The 24,382-nt window shown below is 44.6% G+C and overlaps 1 protein-coding gene across 1 annotated transcript; it reads right to left on the reverse strand.

The window, feature by feature from the left end:
- Positions 1-5,007: 5,007 nt before the first annotated feature.
- On the reverse strand, positions 5,008-23,277 carry LOC119651259 (opsin-3-like). The gene is made up of 8 exons (XM_038054753.1): positions 23,215-23,277; positions 22,950-23,083; positions 22,648-22,827; positions 15,209-15,424; positions 15,021-15,151; positions 14,234-14,373; positions 5,516-5,811; positions 5,008-5,449 (listed from the first exon to the last, which is right to left on the reverse strand). Exons 2-8 carry the CDS (start codon positions 23,018-23,020, stop codon positions 5,344-5,346), a joined length of 1,140 nt encoding a protein of 379 aa, XP_037910681.1. The 5' UTR covers positions 23,021-23,083; positions 23,215-23,277; the 3' UTR covers positions 5,008-5,343.
- Positions 23,278-24,382: the final 1,105 nt, after the last annotated feature.

Here is a 24,382-nt window from a genome sequence, read left to right on the forward strand (position 1 = left end):
GGTTTCCCTAGTGTCCGTATGCTGCCCTGACTGCGCAGTCACTGAGGGTTTCTCCTTCTTCTCGGCAGCTTAGGCAATGCAAACTGTAGGATATGCTGAGTTGGGTGTCATGGTCCCCTATCGGACAGTACCATGTGCAGATCGCCGTAATGTTGTATGGATTTCTTCGCGTTTCTTCGCTGCCCCACCAGCTTGGAGGATGTCACCACTTAAGGCCTTAATGGAAGCTTGGCTGTCGATCAGAATGGCTATGTTACGCTTACGGCATGATCTGAGCTCTGGAGGAAGGAACCAATCTTTTTCCATTCAACCGCAGTAGGTGGAATTCCTTGCCTTGGTGCTGAATAGCATTAGTTCCGTTTTGGTTGGATGTACACCTTTCTCAACGCTCCTTCTACGATGTCATTCATAATGGAGGGAAACATTTCTGACACTAATATCATCAATTCGTCGGCATACGCCACCGCCTTTACCTCGCTGTGTTAAATTTTGTCCATCAATATGAAGCACAGCACCGAAGACGTGGCTCCAAACTGGGGCGTGCTTCTGTTGACAGCTTTAGTCAAGTGTTTGTCTTCAGATAAGACTGGATTAACCTAGTTGTTAGCATGGATATTATCCAATGCATAAAGTACCCCTCCAATCCAATAGAGGTCAAGGCGTCCCTAATTGCGTTGGTACTAACGTTGCTGAACTCTCTCTCTATATTCAGGAAAGAAGTTAGAGTATACTGCTGGTACAGTAGTGGCCTCTCAACCGTGTTAATTACTTTTTGGAGAGCGGATTTTGTGAATGTGTGACTAACTGACCCTGAAGAGGGAGGCCTTGACTGAATTGGAGGAAATGTTGTGCAAATTAGGTTTGGACGCAAAAGGATGCTCTCTTTCCGGTGCCGTCGTTGCTGGTGACTCCAATACATGAGTGACAGAATTGGGGGGGTTAATAACGAATACAGCTGGCCATTGTCTCTTGGAGGCCTTCGCACAGTTAGACATCACTTTCGCTAATTACTACTAACTACTAACCCAAAAGGAAGGTCCAGTTCGTTGGTGGACTTGACCTTACTAGTTTTTCACTAGCTTGTGATATGTTCTAGAATGTCAGTGAACTCCACACCCACAGTGCTGTGCATTGGATCTACTCGTCCAAGAATGAGAGGTGAACAGTTCTAGTTGAACCGGGATACCACACCAGGTGTATCCTCGGAGAGAGCCATTAAACTTTCCTCAGTAGGTCTAATTGCTGGTGAAACAGGCGATGTGTCTTCGAGCTTGACAAGCAGCCTAGAGAGCAAAGGGTAGGATTAACCAAGACGTAAGGCAGCGGGTCTACAAAGAAGCTCGAAGAAACAGCGAAGGAAGTGGGATCGCTTCAAATAACTGACTGTTGTTCGAATTTTTCTTTTCTCAGGAGAATACGAGTGGTAACAGTCTCCAGAAACCTTTAGACGTGGCTGTAATAATGAAAGAAACACTGGAGATTTGTAGTAGGCTGAGAGACAACAATGCAATGGGTCTTGACGGCATGCCAAACTAACGATCAAGCTGGTATTGCGCTGTGAATATCCTTGATGAGCAAAATTTAACTCGACCAATTGGAACCTTATAAGGCGGTTTTTGGCGGTAACTGGCACTAGGCAATAGTTATTCACAGGTAGAAAACTCTGGTACGGCAGAAACAGTTGACTCCAGAAATACATTTTCTCCGCGATTGTTCTACAGCTCTGTGCTGGCACTGCTATTGTGGAACGTTATGCATGATGGCGTTCTCAATATCAAGGTTGTTAGCGGAGGCACTATAGTGGGTTACGTCGATGACATAGCGGTGATTGGTGTTGCAAACTATTTCGCGGATATGGAGCGACATGATAACGTGCATCTACGATGGGCCCGGTTTTTACTCTGATCGGTACGTGAGAAATACCGTTGAGCAGGTGGCAGCGGTGGGAACCCAAAAAACTTGTTGATCGTTGGTATCACAACTTATTAGGAATCCAAGACCATTTGATTCTGCATACACTACCTGATCTCTTAGTTCTTGGGTCTGGAGAGAACATAAAAATAAAAATGTAGGTGCATAAAGGCATCTATGACGCTTTTGCTCTTGCCATTAATCTGGCATTGTAAGAGTACCGCCACTAGGTACTGAGAACAAAATTGCCTTAGCATGGTTGCCTCTAACAATTTTAAGGATCTCTCATCGAAGAAGTTCCTAGCCCCTTTTACTGATCTAATATCACAGATTTTGTTAAACCGAATCCGAGGCAGTTGCCGCCACTTTCAACCAAATTGACCACGTGTTGATCGAACGCGCCACCTCTCAGCTTGATGAATGTCACAATATATAGGGGGGCCAATATAGACTCGGATAACTATCTCGTTGGAATGGTGCTCCGAGCTCGAATAACAACACCACCCAGAATCCCCTCTGACAATTAGGTGAGAGTTAGCACTGAAGCCATCCACAACACAGCCGTCCGCAGCACCTATAGGCATAAGAGGGAAATGGATGCCGCAAAAACCGCAGTTAACAGAAAGCCTGGAGATGAGGCATTAACAAATGATCTTCACAATCACCTGAAGAATGTTATCATAAATACGGCCACAAACATACTTGGCCCCTGCCGCAAAAAGCGTCGGAACGGATGGTTTGACGATGAATGTAAGCTAGTAACGGAACGGAAGAATGCTGCATACCGCTGCACGCGCGGAGACTTATAACGAACTCGAGCGGAGAAGCGACTTCACAGACAGCAAAAGGAAGCCTGGGAGAATGAACAGGTCTATGAACTTGAAAAGTACACGGAGCAATCGCACAACGCGCGGAAGTTTTACCAACCAGTCAGCAGGATGAAGCCTTACATACCTCGATGTTCATCCTGGCGAGACAAAGAGAGAAATCTGATTTCCGACAGAATGGACATATTGGAGATCACTCCAACCCATCGGGGTTGAGTACTTTGATGAACTACTGAACAACCAGAACATCGGCGAGTTGGAGGTCTCGCCAACTGAAGACGACGGACAAATACTGCCACCATCACAATTTATACAATTCGTACAATTCATCGGCTTAAAAATTATAAGTCTTCAGGTTAAATATGGAGGCGACCAATTACGCCAAGTGGTTCATCAACTTGTGCTCGAGGGTTGGACACCGAATCAATGCCTGACAACTGGCAAAGAGGCATTATCTGTTTCATACATAAAAGGGAGACAGAAGTATCATGTTGCTGAGTACCGTCCATAAAATATTCAGTATCTTGCTAGGCCGGGTGACCCCAAGCGCCCAGAACATCATTGACCCATGCCAAAGTGGCTTCACTCCAGGCAAATCAGCAACAATCTAATCATCTTTTCATTGACTTTGAAGCTGCTTATGATAGCATGACCAGGGTAAAACTTTACGCGACCAAGAGAGAATTCGATATCCCGCGAAATTGATAAGAGTGACTAGGCTGACCCTGACCAATGTCCGAAGCCAGATAAAAGCAGCAGGATCACTCTCAAGACCATTCGACATCAACAACGGTCGACGATAAGAGGATGCCCTATCATGCGTCCTTTTTAACCTGGCCCTGGAGAAAGGTATCCGTGATGCTGAGGTAAATGCAAGAGGTATCGATCCTCTTCAAGTCCACCCAACTACTGGCGTATGCTGACGATATCGACATCATGGGAAGAACCACCCGAGACGTACAAACTGCCTTCATCTAGATCGAGCAGGCGGCAATCAGCGCGAGATCTTGGGCTGCACATCAATGAAAGCAAGAGAAAATATATGGTGGCAACGTCAGCACCGAAAACCAACCAACCAACCATCAAACCGCACTGGTCAAACGGGAAGAATAAAAATAGGAGACCACAACCTTGAGACCGTTGATAATTTCTCTTATGATGAATGATGATGAAATCCGCGCACGGTTGTTGTCAGCCAACAGAGCCTATTCCATCTTTCAAAAACTGTTTCTCTCGAAACGTCTCACCATAGGGTCAAAGCTCTTACTGTACAAGACAATGATCTTGCCAGTCCTTATGTATTCCTCAGAGACTTGGGTTCTTAACAAGAAAAATTGCGAACTCTTGGCCACGTTCGAGAGAAGAATCCTCTGAAGAATTTTTGGCCCCCTACGATTCCGTAGCCTATATAACGCCGAAATCTCTGAGCGATACCATGAGCGTTAAGTTGTGGATCAAATCTGGCTCAATATGTTACGGTGGGCGGGTCACTTAATCCATATGGGGCAATATTTATGGTAGAAAGAGAAGACGAGGCAGACCCTACCTGAGATGGAATGGTGGCGTAGGTCAGGACGCCAGACAGGTTCTAGGGAAATCGAATTGGTGGCCGGCGCAAAACCGGGATGTCTGTAGTTCCTTATTAAGGCAGGCCATGGCCGGATACCGGCTGTTGTACTGTTGAGGATGATGAAGGCTCTTGCACTAGAAGAACGGTCCTGGAATTTTGTTGCCAGTAGTAAAGAAGGGTCTGCTGTGCCCAGTGTGGATTTCACCGGGGTTATTAGGTTTCGCCCAAAATTTCTGCTTCCTTGCGTCCCACTTCTTTGGATATTACTATACTTGGTTGTGCAGCAACGTCCATGACCTTATTCAGAAGAAGGTTTCTCCTACTTGCGCCGTACCTTCTGCTGTTGTCATCTTGAAACCTTCCCAAGTTCAAAGTGTTCGGCGTAGTAGGAACTGACTTGCGACTCAATGGCTTAATTGGTGACTTCAAAGTGTGGGTGTTACTTGGAAAAGGTTAGGAAGGTCGTGGGCTCCACTAATAGGTCTGGAGTGAACCGCGGGACCAGAGTGAGAACACTGCTTCTTTTGGTTACTTAGGTTATAGTATCGGATTCTAATACTTCGTTATCTATGCCTTTGCTTCTTTTCTCAGGACGAGATTGAGATAGCAAAGCAGTGCTTTCGATGGAGTGCTCAGATACAAAGATTTTAAATCAACATCTTTTTTTTACATTCAAGGATAAAGCTACAATATTTTTTCGATAATATATTTATTTTTCGGATCATTAGCATTAAAGCTTTTAGTCTATTTCTCAAAGAAATACTTAAGCGCATTGTCAATTCCCAACGAATTTTCGTTTGACTCCGCATATTTTTTTTTGTATTTTTATAAATTGCTCATTGTTGCCTATCTGTACATGTTTTCCACTAAATTCCTACATAGATCTACCAAATCCGTTTTGGCGATCTATTTTCGTTAAGTCATAAATTCGTAGTCCTGAAAGCTTTAGCGTTTGTTGCCTTTGATAAGTAAAGTCCTTATTTGAAGTCCTTATTCGAAGTGTTCTTCTAGTTGCATCTAATCGTGCTGATTTGATTACGCTGTGGTGCTTGTTTCCGCTCCCTCAGTACAAACTGATTTGTTATCACTTACGGATGTTTCCCTGATGCCAATCCATGGGAGACGTTTTTCTAGTTCCATCCTGAAAAAAAGATCGGGGGAAGATGTAAATTTAAGTTGAAGAGGTTTTCAAATCTTACGCACTTACCGATATCTAGGGTGGCTGATAGCATATACCCAAGGATCCATGCATGAAACAATCTTACAAGCAATCGCTGGGATCATTGTTGCTGCCGGCGTAAGAAGTCTCTTATCTCCAAAGGCTCCCAACAGCGTGACTATTGCATATGGTGTCCAGGCGCAAATGAATAGGAAAAATATAGTGAAAGCTGCCTTGGCGATACGGATTTCAACGCTTGTGGCATTTTGATCCTGGTTGGCCGATAATGATTTGACATTCATCTTTTTCGCTTGTTCTCGCAACATTTTTTCATGAGCACAGACCTGAAGTACATATAAATTTCATGTATTAATCACGCTTGAAAAAAAGTCGAGAAAAATGTTGTCTGAAATAGGTGTTCCCGGAAATTTGACGATTCTAGTCGAAAATTACGTCTCAGAGAGGATTCTCTGGTAAGTGATGGATGAGGACCTAAAGAGTATATCGTGACAGAAAGGATATCGGGTTGGAAGGTGTGTGTGTGATGGAGAGACAGACTGGCAAACAGGCAGACGGACAGAAGGTGAAGGTTGGTATTCCCGCCTATCTTGCTGCTATCGACGGTAGTTATTTGACTGAAAGCCTTTAGTACGACACTGATGACGGACCCCAGGAGTACGTTGTTTCCGTGGGTGTCCCGCAAGGCTCCGTATTGGACCCACTACTGAGGAAGATCATGTACAACGATGTACTTAATCTTCCCCTTCCGAGGGAAGCCACAGTGGTGGGTTATGCTGACGACAAAGCGATAGTTGTTCTCGCAAAGCATCTCGAAGATGCTGAGTTATTCTCAAGCGAGGCAATCAGTGCTGTTGGCTAGAGAGCTCTGGTCTGACACTTGCAAAGGGAAAAAACAGAAGTGGTCCTCGTCACTAAGCGCCGGAAGAGAAATTACGCCTGTATTAGAATCGGGAATCATATCATCACTTCCAAGCCGACCATCAAATACTTGGGGGTGAAGATAGACAGGAAGCCCAGCTGTAAGCAACACGTACAGCATGTTTACGATAAATCATCCCCTGCTAGTATGGCCCTGGCGAGTTTGATGCCGAACGTGGGCGGGCCACGGCATGCCTCTAGGTTGGTTATACCCAAGGTGGTGACCTCAATCATGCCCTATGCGACAACAGTTTGGAGGCAGGCGTTATGGATGTCAGCTAACGCTTACAAATTGTGTGCAATCTACAGGAGCACTGTCCTGAGGGTATGCTCCGCCTTCAGGACTGTCTCAGATGAGGCAGCATTCGTCATCTCTGCAATGATGCCGATTGATATCTTGGCAGATGATATGGCGAATATAGACAATGCAATCCCTTATCGCAGACGAGGAACGCTGAGAGAGAGAAATCTAGAAATAGATGGCAAAGAGCGGTGGGAACGCTCGGGAAAGGGTTGGTGGACCCACAGACTCATTCCTGCCATCAAGGAGTGGTTGAAGAGATGACACGGTGGGATTAATTATAACCTCACCCAGTTTCTCACTGCCAATACCTGCACAGGTTTAAATTGGAGACCTCACCCGATTGTCCAAATTGCGATGGAGTTCCAGAGGACCCAGAGCATTTATTCCTCCACTGGTCCGAGATTTGTGGAAGAAAGGAGGATACTAGAGGAGACTCTGGTACCAGAAAATCTGGTGGCGAAAATGCAAAAAATAGCAAATAGCAAAACTAGAGAATTGGGATGCCGTCAACTCCAGTTTGATTTGAATGGATGCTTCCAAATCAAACTGCGAAAGGCAGAGGACAGGAGAAAAGCGCGGTCACATGCGCCGCGCATAGAAGAAAGGTGACTAAGCTAGAGTGAGCTGACTCCGCCCCGTGATGTAATACCTTATGGTGGTTCCGCGGGGCAGGGTGGGAGTCGGGGGTGGTTTTAGTGGGTAATAATCCCACACGCTGGTGTGTCCAGACAGACAGACAGATAGACAGACCTGTAAGGAGTTGCTTGATCTCCCATCAGGCGCGACCCCAGGTGGCAGATATGGGCATACCTATTGATGTGTAAATATGTGTTCATGCACTTTTCTTTTCTGATTGTGCATGGGCTAGTGTTTGCTCATCTCTGGTGCGTGGACCAAAATGGCTATGGGAAGGACACCTAGAAAATAAAACCAACATGGACGAATTGAGAAGGAGAAGTTACGGTGCAGGGGCTCGGAAACCCAGTACCGGCGGCTTTTGAGAGTGATCAAGCGGGCTCCCGGCCGTCGATATCCCTCGACCGCAGTGCCTCGGTGGTGCACAACTTGGCCAGCGTGGCATCTAATACTACAAGTGTTTTAGATTTGGAGAAGGAGGTGTTCAAACGAAGCACAACTCTGCCAAGAACACCAACTGCAAAGGCAAAGAATGATGGGCTAAACGGAGATACCTAGTCAAAAAAGTGATTTTGACACCCATCGAATTTGATCCAGCAACAGCAAATAGATCCATTCAGGAGAAGCTCATCAATTTTATGCTCTCCTCCAATACCAAAGCCGACATAAGAGAAAGCTCATAGGAGCTCAGCAATTGAAAAAGGTGAAGGAGTCAGTAAAAGGAATAATCGGGCCAAGACTCACCGAGAACAGAGCCCTGACCCAGAAGAACTACCTTTTATGCAGCTTGGGACTAAAATGGTTGAACTGTCCGAATTCACCAAGCACAACGTGCACCAAGCCATTAAGAACATGGTGGGAGCTATCAGGGTGCTTTACAGTAGGTCGCAGGAAGAAGTAAGAAAGCTTAAGCAAAAGCCGGACATCCAAGCCGCAACAGTATCACAGGCGACCCAAGTGACAACAAAGCACAAGGTCATTGATATTCGATCAGGTAATATAGTGCGAGAAAGGGGGGGGGGGAGCTTTGAGCTATCAACCGTAACATCTTAAACGAAGTACCTCGGGAAATCTGGTCATTTACCACGGACGCGTTGCAAGGCTATGACACAGTAGTCTTCATTGACAGATCAAAGATGGTTTGTGGAGCTGATTCGGGGGTAATCTCGAAAACACATAGTGTATACGAGTTGCGTTGTCTCCCAGGTTTCGCCACTGTATTTCAATCGGAAACACTGGCGATACTGGAAACCCGTTGATGGTTGGAACATGATACGAACCTTAAGGGTAGCACAGTCATTCTGACCGACAGCCAAGCAGCGATTAAAGCATTGTACTCAGCGACGACATCATCCAGGCTGGTGAGGCAGTGCAGAAAAGTGTTGAACAATCTGGGCGGCACGCTCAAGATTACCCCTCAGGGTTCCCGGTCATAGGAAAATAGAAGGAAATGAGTAGCCTGGCGGATTGGCCAGACGGTTTTTGCTCTTAGTAGTCCTTCGGTGTATGCAGACTGTGTCCCGCTGGCGACTGTCAAGAGCGGAATCTCTTTCAGAGGTCGTCAACGATCGTTAACGGGTCGCTTACGATGCGGAGAGTGGCGTCCACGAGATGCTCGAGTAAGTTGTTCTGATACCCTAGCTGGCCTCGAGAAAGTTTCTCAGTGAGCAGCAAACTGCTAATGACCGATACCCCTCGGGATACACTGGGAGCCTCCGGAGCCGTCTAAAACCCTTGTCGACGTTGATGGGGTGATGTGAGCCTAGCTCTGACAAGATTATAGTTATTTCGTGTGTCAAGAGCCAGGCCTTTTGGGACCCTGGCTGGGTAGTGTGCATTGAATCGGTATCGACCTCAGGAAACCGGGGTAGGGCCTCTGCCACCGAGGGCGTACCCGGTCCTGACTGTTGCAGCTCGCTCCCTTGCACACGATGCATTGGTGAAAATTTAAAAGGCGAATACAAAAAATACGGATTCGGAGATGGTGAGAATGGCGAATGAATTGGCTGCGTTTGTACGCAGCACGAAACTGCATCGATCGGTCCAGCATCCAGCGAAGGATGTGGAGCTGAAATACCCGACGAGACATCGAGACAGCACCTGCTACGGAATCGGCAATCCAGACAGTACTACGTAGTGCTGTTGTTGCTCAAAGAGGCACACTATAACTAACCAAATGGTTCCGAATATAAGCCGAGTGGGAGCGGTGTCGACTACTCTGTTAAAAGCTGAAGAGGAAATACTTATCAAGAAATGCGCCGCAGTTGTGAAGTGCATGTGGTCTACGACGTTTCTCAATAAAAAGATCAGCAAAGACGTGAAAACGGGCTGATGGAGCGAGTTCCTGATAGAATTTCGTACTACAGGCGGATATGTAGAGTAACAGAAAATGTGGGAAAAGTAGAAACAACCGGGCCTCCCGAAGAGAACACCGCGAGCGCTAAACGGATCGCAGACATCCCGTTGCAGAGCGAACTACGGAAAAGAAAAATGGACGGGGTATCTGAAGAAGACTTCACTTAGGTACTCGCCAGGGTTCAAAAGAAGAAGATGATGAGGGACAAGATGCAACAACACGCCGCGTTGTCAGAAACCCTCTGCTTGAAATTAAGGCGGACACGAATTGTGGAGCACTAAAAGAAAAGATGGGGAGACGAAGGAGGACTAGACCGCCAGTTCTGTTTATTAAGGAAGTGTGGAAGCTCTCAGCGAAATCCTTAGAAGATCAAGCCCGAAGATATCGAAGCGGCAGTGTCTTCGATTCGCAAAACGGAGCATGATTAAGTAGAATTAGGCCCGAGGACAACAAATAAAGTTGCGTTCAGTCAAGGGGCTTCTTGGAGACAAAAGTGTTGGAACCCACGTGTTCTCTGAATTTCGGACTTGACTGCCTCACAGAAAAGAACAAGGTTAAAAGAGGTCATCTAATGTATGTAATGAATGCTCGGAAGTAACCAGTGTCCGGATTGGTTTCACCTCTGCGAACTCCCGAGGCCTGTGGTGGAATTTGCGAAGCAATACGCGAGGAAGCTTCTAAACAGCGGGAAAAGTTGGTTGGGCAGTGTGCAGGATACGAATCCAGGCCTCCCCAACCAAACGTTATAGACGTTTGGATTATGGTCATACGTCTGCAACCTGTCGCGGACCTGACAGAAGGACAACATCCCGCAAATGCGGCCATACAGTAAACACCTGCAACGAAAAGGAGAGTTGCGTCCTATGCTGGGACCGTGGTGCGTCTGACGAGAATGTTGCAGAAACTTCACACCATACATTTTCCCAAAAAAATGGCAGCGTATAATTGCATGATTCACCGACTGAACTTGAAAATATGTCTTCAATAATGAACGACAGTATATTATTGACACCGCTATTAAGAATGGGTATCATCCTCAGACTATTGAGAAGCTGATCATAAGGAAAATCAAGCAAGACAATGGGTATACCTATTCAACACTATTCTCGCAACATAAGGAGGCAACCACGAGGCGGATAAGTATCCCGTATTCCTACCTTTTTAACAACATCAGGAATTGGATAAACAAGTTTCAACTGCAAGTCGTAGGTTAGAGTTGATCGTCCACCTTGCGGAATTTATTGGGAAGCGTCAAGGATCATTTGGCAGCGGAGGAAAAAAGCGGGATCTACCGAACAAAGTGTAGGGACTATAATAAGATATACATAGGACAGACTAAACGCCTCATAATGACTAGTTTTAATGAACACATCAATTAAGCGGTAAGTGGTGTTCAGAAACAAAAGTCAACGCAATTTTGATGCTCTGGAGGACGCTATCTTAATCACAGAAGGGCCGATCCTGGTCGGGAATGACTTCAACACCAGGGCGCTTGAATGGGGCATGCCTCATCCAAACTCCAGACGGAAAAGAATTCTCGAAATAGCGGCGAGAACAGGGATCCCAGTTTGAAACACCGCATCCATTCTAACGTTTAGGCGTCCAGGCTGCGAGGGAAGTATTCCCGACATAAACTTCGCATCGAAGTCGCTGATGCTGGGAGAGCCCCGAAAGGAGTGTCACAAACTCCGCCGCTTGACACAACGTCTGAACAATTGAAACCAGGCATGCATCATAATGACAGAGTACAGATTAGCCAAAAAAGGACTTCGCAGCGCAATAAACAAGACCAAAGCTCGCTGCTGGCAGGATCTGGTTGACGAGATGAATGAGGACCCGTGAGGATTCGGTTACAAACTGGTAACCCGAAATATCCGAGTTTTGCGGAAAACCTGTTTACTTAAGGCCGAGCAGATGGACTGCATTGCACGGACACTATTCCCTGGCCTGGCTCCGTACGGGATGATGACGACGGCGCGGTATTCTTGTATGCTTGACACTGTCGGAAAAGTGGTCGAATAGCTCACAAAAAGTAGACTCGCTGAAACGATACATACTGCTGGAGTTTTATCCCCATGGCAATTCGGCTTTAGAGTAGGCAGATCCACAGTCGATGCTGTCATGCAAGTCATGGATGCCACTCCACGGGTGGTGCTCCTCGTAACGGTTGACGTCAGAAATGCCTTTAATTCTATAAAATGGAAAGACATTCTAGGCACACTTGACAATACTTTCAATGTACTAAAGAATCTCTTACCGATATTGAGGGAGTATCTGAGGTACCGCTACCTACTCTATGAAACGCTAAAATGTCAGAGAAGGATGGAGGTCACGCGGGTGGTAGGGCAGGGACCCGTCCTATGGTCGGACCTCTGGAACGCTTCCTATGATAGTGTACTTAAACTCGACATGCCAGAATAGTCGCCTTTGGTTAGCTTTGCGGATGATGTCAGGGCGATTGTTTCTGGACGTACTTTCGAACAGGTGCAAAGCAGACTTAGCATATAGATTCGAAGGGTAAGAGAATGGATGACTGCTCATGGTTTCAACCTTGGGCAGGAAAAAGCTGAAGAAGTCATCTTGTCTAGAAAGAGAATCCCGACCCTGTGTCCTATATCGATCGGCGAGTCAAGACCAATGGTAAAGTACCTTGGACTGATTCTTGACTCAAAGATGAGTTTGTTTGAGCAAATGAAAGTAGCAGCGTACAAGGTTTCAACCGGAGTTTCGGCCCTAAGTCGGCTAATGGCACATATTGGGGGCCCGACGTCTAGCAGGCGACGTCTCCTGGTGAGCTCAACGCAGTTTGTCCTGCTGTATAACGCAAAGGTATGAGCTGGGAGGGTTGGGGTGATTACAGGTGGTTCCTTGAACTAACAGTTCCCTTCCTCCTCTCTCCTCCCGTTGGTGAAAATACGTACGGAAATGCAAAGGTCCTGATTCCCGTGGAAACCATAAAATCAGACTCTTGTATGGTGTCTAGGCGATGATTTTATGGTTTTTACGGTTTTGGTCCTTGTCTTTCGTGTTCGGTGCAGGTGTTATTGTATGTCTTCTTGTATGTCTTCTGTTTGCTCTTTTGTGGAGTATAAGTCATTGTTGAATTCTCTTTGTTCTTACTGTTACTCTCTGCCCCCCACCCCCTCCCTCTTATCAGACTGTACTTCACAGGTTCATTTGGAGAGCTTCTTGTTTTCTCGGTTTGCTGAGATTTAAACAAATTTTGTTGTTGCAAACTTTGAAGTTTTTTTTTGCGTTTTGGTTATTATTTGGAAATTGAAACATAAGTAAAGCTTTTACAAAAAATGTCACACGTGTTGTTTCCGAATCTGTTCTGATTGGTCGACCGCCTCCTTGTTTTTCATGCCCACGGGCGATGGTAACGTATTTCGCAAAGATTGAAATCTTCCCACGTAACATCACTGATAACATTGATATCGGTTGTTCGGTCCCATAATAAATCTCCCCTCTCCCTTTACACCTTCTAGAAACTCGTCCAATTCGAATTTAGTGTGGGCAACTTGCTACGCGATTGGGATCTATTTCCACCTCTAGCCTCCTATCAAAAGCTTTAAGACTTTCTCACCCTTCCTTCCCCAATCTGCTTTCCATTGAAAGACAGTCAACATGGATTTCCCATTACCCACTGAGATTTTTAATCCCAAACATCAGCTTCGTAGGAGCAAAGGGTTGTTCGGGGAAGTCTATTGTAGCGTTACCGTGTAAGACACAATCCTCCGGGATTAGTCACACAAAGTGTGGAAGGAACTTGCTTGTAGCTTTTAACAAACGCTTCCGAAAACAAATCGATGAATGCTCACAGGAAATAATGGAATTAATTAAATTCCTCCAGCAGCAGCTCGTTCATCTCTGTAATTACTCCTTTGCCTGGTGACTAACAAATTCCTATATATTCGCATTGGTTATCCCCTCCGGAGTCATTAACTCTTCCAGGCACTTTAAAGAAAGGGAAAGTTTAGCGTTTCTACGAATTTAATAATGCCGAATTCGGAAACAAATTGATCCTCCCACGTTGGGCGCCAAAGTTTGAAGGTTAATTGTATGCAAAGGTTTGATCCTAAGGACATGGAAATTACTCATATGTGTGCCTTTCAACACATTTGTAAAGCCTTTCAGACGTTTTCAACTGAAAATTGAAATATTCCCTGGAAAACACTAACACATTCGTCCTGCATCTAGAACTCCATTGTCCCTGGGCACATTGAATGGGGTTGGTATTTGATTGGTGGCGCTGAAATGATAAATTCTAGGGAATACATCCTAAATTAAACGTATCTTCCGGGAACAAGTATCGCCAGTCACAGAATCTTTAGGAAGCACTGAGCCAGGACGAGAAATGCGGAAGATAATTCAGCGATATTTCGACACCCTTTCTCCGCCTTAATTAATAGGTTACCACTTGGTGTATTAATGTCTCTGCTCAACGCTCCCGAGGTCATGAAATCAACCCTAAATTCAAGCCATTTAATGCAGGAGAATGTACAGAAAATTAAAGGGGGTGGATACTTACATGCTTGAAAAGCCGCGCGTAGAAGAAAGCAATCAGGATCATGGGGAGGAGGTAGGCCCACACAAATATGCAAGCCACGAAGCCACGTGTGTCATTGTCATCGGTTAGGTAGTCGAACGAGCAGGTCGTTAGGAAACCCTCTGAAATTAGATTGGAATGGAGAACGTTGAAAAGCGAATTTTCCAGAGTTTTCAAACAAATTGATTTTATCGAAAGCACGCGAGGGTCCAAGATTTGCGTACATTTCATTAATTAGCCATTTCAAATTGAAAATGTATCTGAAAAAGTCAAATAAATTATTTGGAAAAACCGCGAAATTGTTCTAATTTTTATTATTTAGACTCTCGCTGCGATTAACTGTTCAAGGCAATTAGAGATTGATGAACGCTTTCATGTTTGTAATTATTTGTCTGTTGCACGCGATTTATCTTTTTCACAATAAACATTGCGCGGCGGTGATGCAATTATTTAATTTGTTGTTAAAATAGTTTAAATCACGGAAAAATTCTTAGACTCCATAAATTATGTACGTAAATTGAGGGCGGGTTGCTTTGCAACGAGTGGCTAGAATCTACCACCGACTAGATAGTGCAATTAGTTAATTTTTAATGGATAATAATCAAGGGAAACTGTGTGCTCTCTCCCCAGGAAGAGGTTGAATTTCGGGCAATTGAAATCATTGATCAATTAGAATTCATCTAGATGAAAGAAAGCACGCAAATCTTTTATCTTTACTTGAATTGGAGCGAATAAATCCGGTTTATTTAGATGTGAAAAATCCGCTTACCTGGCACATACCTTCCCCAAATATTTGCAAATGGGAAAATAGTAAAAGGCATAGTCCATAACCATGTCACCCATACCAAAAGACCGGCTTGGACGAAGTTCAGGCGACCGTCGAGTGGACTAGAGATGGCCCTAATACCCAATCGATTTCATTAATAAGGGCTATTGGTTTAGATACAAATATCTTACTTGTATCTATCGTAGGCAATCATAGCATTGGTAATTGCTGCACCAATTCCTGAGACACTTCCCAGCGCAGCGTATATGTTGCATCCAAGTTCGAAGCCCACGATCCTCTCAAAACATGAATTCGCCAGGAACATTGGCATCTCTAACATCATGATAAAGTCGAAAATTGCTAAATTTACTATGAGTACGTTTGAAGGTGTCCGTAGGGATTTAGACCTGGAAATAATGGAAAAGGGAAGTTAGATTTGTTACTGTTCCTTAATAAAAATAAAATGTCGATAGGGGGTGAATTTATTAATTGGAGTAAAACTTGCACCAAACTTTTCAATTTGTACATGACGGTATGCAGAGAGAAAAATTGTGGGGCCGAATTTTTAGTGGAAGGTACAAAAGTTTGCTTTTGATTGAAAGATAGGAAATTGGACTAGTGATAAGTGGCTAAATTTTCGCGGATTCTACCATCATTATCATCATCAACGGCGCAACAACCGATATCCGGTCTTGGCCCGGCTTAATAAGAAACTCCAGACATCTCGATTTTGCGGCGAAGTCCACCAATTCGATATTCCTAAAAGCCGTTCGGTGTCCTGACTTACGCCATTGCTCCATCTCAGACAGGGTCTGCCGCGTCTTCTTGTTCTGCCATAGATATTGCCCTTATAGACTTTCCGGGTGGGATCATCCTCATCCATACGGATTAAATGATCCGCAGATCGCAACCTGTTGAGCCGAATTTTATCCACGACCAGACGGTCGTGTTATCGCTCATAGAGCGGCAGTGGTAGTCAGCAGTGGCCCAAATTAAAAAAAATCATCACAGTGTTATAAAAGTGCTCGTTGAATTGGTCTCGCAAGAAATTTCATTCGTGACCCTTGATGAAGTCATCAAAACTACCAATCGGAAAATGAATGGCATCGAGTACGTTATTATTCCAAGCGTTGTCCGCATTCTCCAGTACATTATATCTTAGCTCGATTAATTGGGGCGTGAGTTCTATCATCTAAAGAAGATTCAAGACCAGAAGCCCATTGCCAAGAAAGAAAGCCGAGATATTCAAAGAACAGCTACTGGCTTATAAATTTTAAGCAAAGTTACTCGAAGGAGTTTCGTCTTCGCGCGATTAAACCTTATTGGTGGTTTTGTTTCGCCACAGGGCTTGATTCAAGTTCGTTATTGGTTATTGTTGTTATGAAGACATGTCTCAAGAAAGGAAGGATACCGCGGGACGTTCTGCATTCATAATTGCCGTGTCAGTAAGAATGTCATCGTTCCAGCGACGGAATTCGGAGGTTTCGTTCGTCGGAGCAGAGGCTCAGTTCGCGTTGGCAGGCATGGCTATGGACGCAACCACATATAGTTACGCGCTCGTAGGCCTGGTTGAGGAGTCCATTGCGATCGTCGTCTATATTCTATAGACCCCTGAAGGTATTGGTCATGACGGCCGATGAAATACAAGAGGTTCATAGGCATTCCATAGAGCGGAATTGTGGAGACAAATGGCTATTTTTACGCTGACAGCGGCCGTGAATGCTATACGTTCGAGACGGATTAGAATACATTTAACATCCTCCTTACAAAATGGGCGTTCGGGTAGCCACGCGCCGCGGTTGGTATCGAACTTGGGCGTGGGGGGCACCATGCTATACTTGCAGACATTGCCATTAAATCTACTATCCCTTGGACGTTTACCGTAAAACAACAAAAACCTAAGTTCGCTCGGAGCCGCGGTGATATTTACCAGAAGTGTAGAGTAGTGTACGATCCCCTTTGTAGGGGTAATCTTCTAGTGGACACAGGCGCGGTGGTCTCGGTCCTCTCCGCCACTAGACCCAACAAATTATTTCCATAGCAGCTAAAATTGACAGCAACAATCTCCTTCTCGAAGGTGCGTCTCTTCCCATCCCAGAAGACCGCTGTTGCACGGAAAGAATTTGAACAACTACTTAAGCTAGGCCTATGTAGACTTTCTAACAGCTGTTGGTCATCTCCGATTCATTTGGCCCTTACGCTTAAAAGCAACTAGTGACCTGGTGGGGATCACACACGAATGAATGCTCAGACGATTCCGGACCGTTTCTCTATTCCTCTCGCCCTGGACTTTGGGTATTACTTAGCAAACAGTCGTGAACTTTGGATAATGCCAAGGTATACGACCAAATTCCTGTAGCTCCCGAAGATATTCCAAAGATAGCAAAGAGTTCACACGGACTACGTTTGGTCTGCGTAATATGGTGCATATTTTGCAGAGATTCATACACTCTGTACTACGAAACTTGGAAACCTGATTCTTCTACTTGCATTTGGCATTATACCCAGAGTTGCAGACAAAGAGCCACGATCACGACCTAAGATGATAAACGACCTCTGAAAGAGTACCGTCGTTTCCTGCCTAATTCCGTCCCCACCAGTCCTTCCCTAACGCTTTGCTGTCTGGAAGGAATCGTAGGAGATTGTGTGATTTTCAGAAGCCGACCAGGCTTTCGAGACCACCACCTTGACCTTGAAGCCAGGCGTTTCATACTGTTCAGGGATCTTAGGCCAACTTCATCACTTAGGCTTCTTAAGCCAGTTCAGAGCGGACATTCAACATGTTTCCGGTGAAGACAACCTGGTAACTGACGCTTTCTCCTGGACGTCCGAGATCAACATCCCATCCCCATTTGATTTTTCGGGAACCACAGTGGCTTGGAAGGATGACGCAAATATTATTTCAAGGAGTTCTTCCATCTCATGCGAGATCTCCGAAAAGGGAGGTAGGCTATCTATTCCGGCCACTTTCGGTATGGAAGTATTTCGTCAGTGTACGATATTGCGCACCCCGGCCTTCGGACAACGAGTAGGCTAGTTGCTAGCAAACATTTCTGGCCGTCCATACATATACCAGCAGCAGTGCTTTGGTGTTGGATTACTTGGCCAGCGTAGGATCTAATGTTACAAGTAGTCAAAAGAAAGAGGCGTTTCAAAGGAGTTCGTCCTACACCTGTTGTAAGGGCGCAGAAATATGCCTAACGGATTGGACATATGTCAGCTTACTGTGTGGTGACAGCATTCGGTTGAAAGATGTCGCTAGAGCTAGTGTAAAAGGCCTCTCACCAGAAAAGGGAAAGACAAACAAAAGAATTGTGGGAGCAGCGATAAGGTTCAATAAACTCAAAGGAAGTAAAGCTCCAAAAGAGAACCAAGGAATTAAAGGGTATTACGGCCCGAATTGACCATTATATCTAAAAAGATCACATGGCTTGTGCCTATGCTTTCAGGCAGGTCATATCCGACTCGTAACTGATGGACCTTGGAGAAAGCGAATGGCGAACAACACGTTCCCGAAAAGCAGATTCGATGCTGGAGAGGAAGAAGTCTCCGGCAAGACGGCTGAAAATTTCCTCGGCAAGGTGGGGAAATCGTTAAGCGAATCGGCACAGGTACGGGCAAAAAAAGAAGACCAAAATGCCAAAAGACCAAAAGTCACGACGAAGGAGGATATCCAACAGGAAAACAGTTTGAACCCGCAGTTTGCCAGAGTTTCCAATCAGAGGACTCAAGGAGGTATATGGAGGCACGCAAATGGCAACTATCAGCATACCGGCTGAAGCAGCGTTCAAACTGCTGGCGGCTAGTAAAGTAAAAATAGGGTGGGTCAATTGTTGCCGTTGTTCACAAGACAGGCTTGGACTCAACAGTCGATTTGAAATATGTGAGATTGGCAAGGAGGGTAATTTGGTTTATTAATGAGCATTATACTCATAACGACCACTAGGCAATTTTCCTCCAGATCGAAAATGGGTCATATGCGATGCGCGTTCTCGCATAGTTGGAAATTAGGGTTGATCCGTGAAAATGTTTGAAGGGATGCATTTATAAAGATACGATTGGGTGCCCACAATCCCGATGGTGCAGCTTCAGAAAAAGTACCACAAAATATGAGACACATAATGAGGTGGTGAATCCTCGCCGATATCGGTGAAGCTATTAGCGAAGACTGAGTTGCTGGTTGCAGGTTTTCGAGCAAGAAAAATTGGCTAACGATGTAGGAGATGACCACACTTAGGTGAGAAACGGCAAGTATTCGCGAACCATCGAGTTAGGGTTAAGCAAGCCGTACGCAACAGTAAGGAACTTTGTGTGGATGCAGATCAAAACCTTTGGGAAACACCGTACAGGGTTCTTATGAGGAAGATGAAATCGAGAACACCACAACCAACCTATCCGCATCTTCATCTCGATAGAGCGGAGCTCAAGAAATATATACAAACATTGGACATCTTAAGCATACCAGTGGTAATTGAGGGGGAACTTGTGGAGATTTCCGGGTCGAATCGGTGGTAATAAAGTTCCGAGTTTAGATGCTGTTCAAAATAGATCCCTTAGATTAGGATCGGACCCGACTGGTTTACCAGCATATTTGAAACATATATGGTAAAAGGAGTTTTCTCCGCGCGGTGGAGCTATTTTTACTACCTCTTATGAATGCTATGCGGTAACATTACACGTCAAAAATTCGTTCAATTCAGCCAACTGTAAGTGAGCAAATAGCTCATTGGCTGAAACCAGACAACTAGGGTTATTTTATAAGCTCCTTTAAAGTTACTCTCGGAAAAGATACCTTAGTACGATATGGATGAGGGATATACGGATGAGGGGTACACCGTCACAACAGGAGTTCCGCAGAGATCAGTATTGGGTCCTCTCCTGTAGAACGTGGTGTACAATCGGGCCCTTGCCCTTCCTGTGCCAGAGGATGATCTAGCCGTATTTGCCGTGGCGTAACAACTTGAAGATCTTGAAGTGTACGCTAATGAAACCATCGGCACTAAGAAAGCGTCGCTCGGAGATGGTTTACTTGAACTAGCGCAACAAATGGCAATCTTGATTACCAACCGTTGCAAAAGGAATCCTATTAGTATTCGTGTTGGCGGCCACATCATCGCGTCACAGCTAATTGTCAAATATCTGGTGGGATCTTCTCAAAATCTTTAATCAAGCCTTGGGTTAGAAATCCTCGAGTTGCATGCCCATATTGATACTCTACAGTCCTCAAATACCAACATATCACAGCGCAACCCACTGGCAAATCAGCCCTTCAGAGTATGGACTAATTTGGCTGTATCCAACGAGTCACGTAACAGGGCGTTGAAAGGACTCCTGGAAACAAGGGTTCTTTGTCGGAGACATATGAAGCACATAATCAAGGCATTCGGTGTTCGGCCTAAACGGAGGAATTAGATGACAGTATCTGGTTGGCAGCAAAAGACTTAGATGCATTCAGTGCGTATGGTGCCGATAATTATTTCGTTAGTTGATCAAACCCACGAGTCATAACTTTGACGGACATCATAATTTTGACGGAACAGCTGAGGAATATTTTTGTCACACAGCCAACAAACGGCAACACCATAATGGATGAGAAAAATGAGGTAAACTCGGTAGTCAAATTACCATGGGTAGAATTTCCTAAGTTCGAAGTAGTGCCGATTCTGTAAGCTATTCATCGAGCTAGTTCACAAACAAACTATTGCTGACTGCCACAAGTTGCGGTATTTGAAAACCAGTGCGATCGAGCAAGAAGGACGCCTCCTTCGACACTTCATTTCATTGGCGGGAACTACGCAACAGGTTGGAAGGTCACCTGGCATCTTGATGAGAAAAGGGCAACAAAACCTCGTCCACGTGCTTTTTAGGAAGCTTACAACGTGTCGGGATAGCTGAGTGGTTAGAGCACAAGGCTATCGTACGGAAGGTCACGGTTCAAATCTCACTGGTGGCAGACCCCAGAGGACCACAAACGATGGATACGTCCTTCAATTTTTTCGACCTAAGATTTCGATAGCTTTCGATAGTTTTCAGTATCAAGCTAAGGGCCGCCCACATTACAAAAAAATTACAGAGAAACCCCAATCTCCATGGTTTTTGCTTCTCCGATGTATAGTTGCCAGGAGTTCCCGCCTAACAACAGTTTCAATATTATTTGAAAATTGAAATTATACATAAATTGCCTATGATATGGCGAATATGGGACTTTCAAAAAACATTAGCCCTTTCCGCTGCGGAACTGTCTTTCTGTCGACCGTAGTTGTCAGTCGGTATATCGACATTTCAACAAAGAATTTTCCGGCGTAAAATTCCATTTACTTAGCGAAGTCGAGATATTGGTCAGCGTCGAAATCTACTATTCCATTTTTGTCGTGGGTCAAGTAAAATTGAGAGAAACCACTTCATTACAATTTAACCTTCTCCGGACTAAAGGCTGCAATTGAAGCCAACGGTGTTACCCAAAGGAATGAACGCGAGTTCAGCCAAACTCACAGAAGGGATGACACAGGCTGGTTCATTGTAAAAACGTTTTTCGGTAGAGGCTAGAGAACTCCAATAACACGGGCTATACCCAATTTTTTGCCTGGAACACAACCTGGAATATACCCACCCCAAATTATAGTCGATGAATCCGATCAAAGGTTCCAGTTGATTTAGTGGAGAAATAACCCAGAGGGCATGTTGACGTACTTCACACAGAAGACGATCAAGCTCATATAGCTTGATCGTAATTGGCCACCAAGTGCTTTAGATTAGAGAAGCAATACAGCGGAACTTCCACCTGAATGATGCCCACATTACACCCGACCTTTTGTGGGTTGCTTAGGGAAATGATCTCAGTTTTTGGTTCTTCTCCGTGCAGGTGATTTCCGGCTTAGAAAATGATGCGTGAATTACGGCAGGCTGTTCAAGAATATATCCCCCAATGGTTAGGAGCTTTAGCTAGGTAGGTAAGTATCATGGGCCGCTCCGAAGAGCTCCACTAGCGGTATGGTGCGCCGTTTATTGGCACAAACTCTTAAGACCATGACTGCTGTGGTAAGGTATCCAAAAGAACTGCCTGCTGTGGTAAGGTAGGTGGTGTGGCCCCATTTCTTTAAGAAAGTTCCAAACAGGCCTTCTTGATCCTTAATCCAGGATCAAATCTAGATACTTTACATTGGCGGGAGGACCAATATTTGTTCATTCAGCCACAGGAGGTAGAATTCAGGCCTTCTTGTCTGTATTTGCCGAGTCCGCATATTGCAACCCACAAAAACATCTTTCTCGGCGTTCCTTCCATGATTGCACTCGGAAGAAAATATCCTTGACACCAACATCACCAGTCGTCGGCATATGCCACCACCTTAATATACCACAGACCGGAGAGATGCCGGTAACCTGCAGTGTTCCTTTGTTCACAGTTCTGGTTAAGTGCCTAACTTCCATACCAGCCATTCGTCAGTCAAGGGGAGGGTAGAGAGTCTAAAGCCTTGAGATTTTTGGGTAAAGGATGGGCACCATTTTCTTGAAAAAGCAACAGGAAGGCCACGATTTTTTGTTAATTTGCGATCGGTGCTATAAGCCAAGAACATAGGTACCAAGGGCTTTAAAACTACTAGTCCTAGTCGTTAAAAGGTTTTTAACTTACGTTGTGAAAATATAAATAACAATTCCATTTCCAAATGCTGAAGTAACCATGAGTGCGAAATATATCAGCACCAGCAGCAAGTGATAAAAGAATGGCGGAGCAGGATACCCTCTCCAGTGGGGGTGTACCAAGTGCAAGTGCTCTGACGGTAGATTCCATCCTAGTACTTTAAGTGATTCGCTGTAAGGAAATGAAATATTATCCAACCAATTACACTGTCCTTGAAATATTTTTCTACTTATTACTAACTTGAAAAAGGAGAAATGAAATTTTAGATATCTTAAAACCATCTCAGTACGTACCTATCTAATTGATGCAATGGTAAAGGCTGCAGAATTGCAGTAGCATTTCCATCCACTTGTGGTAAATACATATTACTATCTCCTAAAGAACTCAGCAACTAACATTCCACTTTCAAATCTGCATGAAAAAGATACTAAGGGGCGCGTTTGAAAAAGATACTTAAATAAAAACTGCAAGAAGCCTAATTGTTCCCTCCAAAGATATTTTGAAGGGCCAATCGGACTACCTATTATGAATAATTTAGCCGCGACTGCGAATATCTACCTATTTCAGATCCACCGTTTCTGCACGAAGCACGGTATCACTGTCGCTAATGAATTATCTCAGGTAGGTCTATCCGGTTTTATAGTGGAAATCCACGTAGCAAATAATTGCTTGCTAAACGGATAAGTGAGATGTCAACCACGAGAATGCCTGTCTTGAGTCTTAATCTTATAAGAAAGGATTAAGAACATTCCATTCTGGTGACTTCTTATGACACTTCTTAATGATGAGAGAAATTCCAAGAATGCATTGGTCAACCTTTCTTTGCATAGTTCTTGGGAATCGTAGAAGCGGAAAGGAATGTCTTTGTGAAGGTTAATCTTATCGAAAATGACCGTGGAATTTAAATGTTGTAAGGAGGCTATAATTTGACTTGATATTTGTGGAAGTCTTAAGAAAGTTTTCCATCCTCAATTAGGACCTTCATTTATTATAATTTTGATCAGAGGATACTGCTGATTCGTATGCTTCCATAGAATCTTAATCTCCTTAGATGCTTTTTGGGGCAAAGAAAAGATAATCTTAGTAGTTGTGCTCCAAAAAGTTAGCATATTTTTCCTTTGCTCAAATCGTTTTAGTGCGATTCAGTGCGAGATAATATATACGAATTATGTTGAATCTAGTAGGATTTGCTCTAAACTTCTCAGAATCATAGTCTGTATGTATTGTAGCTTACGCCTTTGCAAGGTTTTACGCTCTAAATGGTAATAGTAGTACAATAGTTAGTGATGTTAGTGCTAAGCGGTAATCAAAACGCCAAGTCAAGGTGTGACTAACGTGCCGATGACTGAATGATCACAGGGTTTGGCCTGAGTCTACACTCAGATTCACCCCTTATTTAAATGGGAATCAATCCAGTTGGGACTCAATCCTTAACGGACGAGCCGAAACAGTTCTCTTCTGTCAACACTTCGGACCCTGAGCTCCAGTCGGCACCACCTGTTGAGGCTCAAGAATGCTAAGGTCTTGCTTACGAGTAAGCATCTGTCTTCGGGCAACAAACAACCCGCTTCGGACAAAACAATGCCTTCGGGCAAACCGCTTCCGAGCAAGCTGACTGTGAGAAAACCACCTACAAGGAAGAAATAAACCCCGGGTTGAGTCACTTTTGAAGAGTCAGCATCTCTGTCTAAGGCATCTGCGGTTAAGGGGAAACCAAAGCGGCAGC

This window comes from Hermetia illucens, chromosome 3 (genome assembly GCF_905115235.1).
Source record: "Hermetia illucens chromosome 3, iHerIll2.2.curated.20191125, whole genome shotgun sequence".
Lineage (NCBI taxonomy): Eukaryota > Metazoa > Arthropoda > Insecta > Diptera > Stratiomyidae > Hermetia > Hermetia illucens.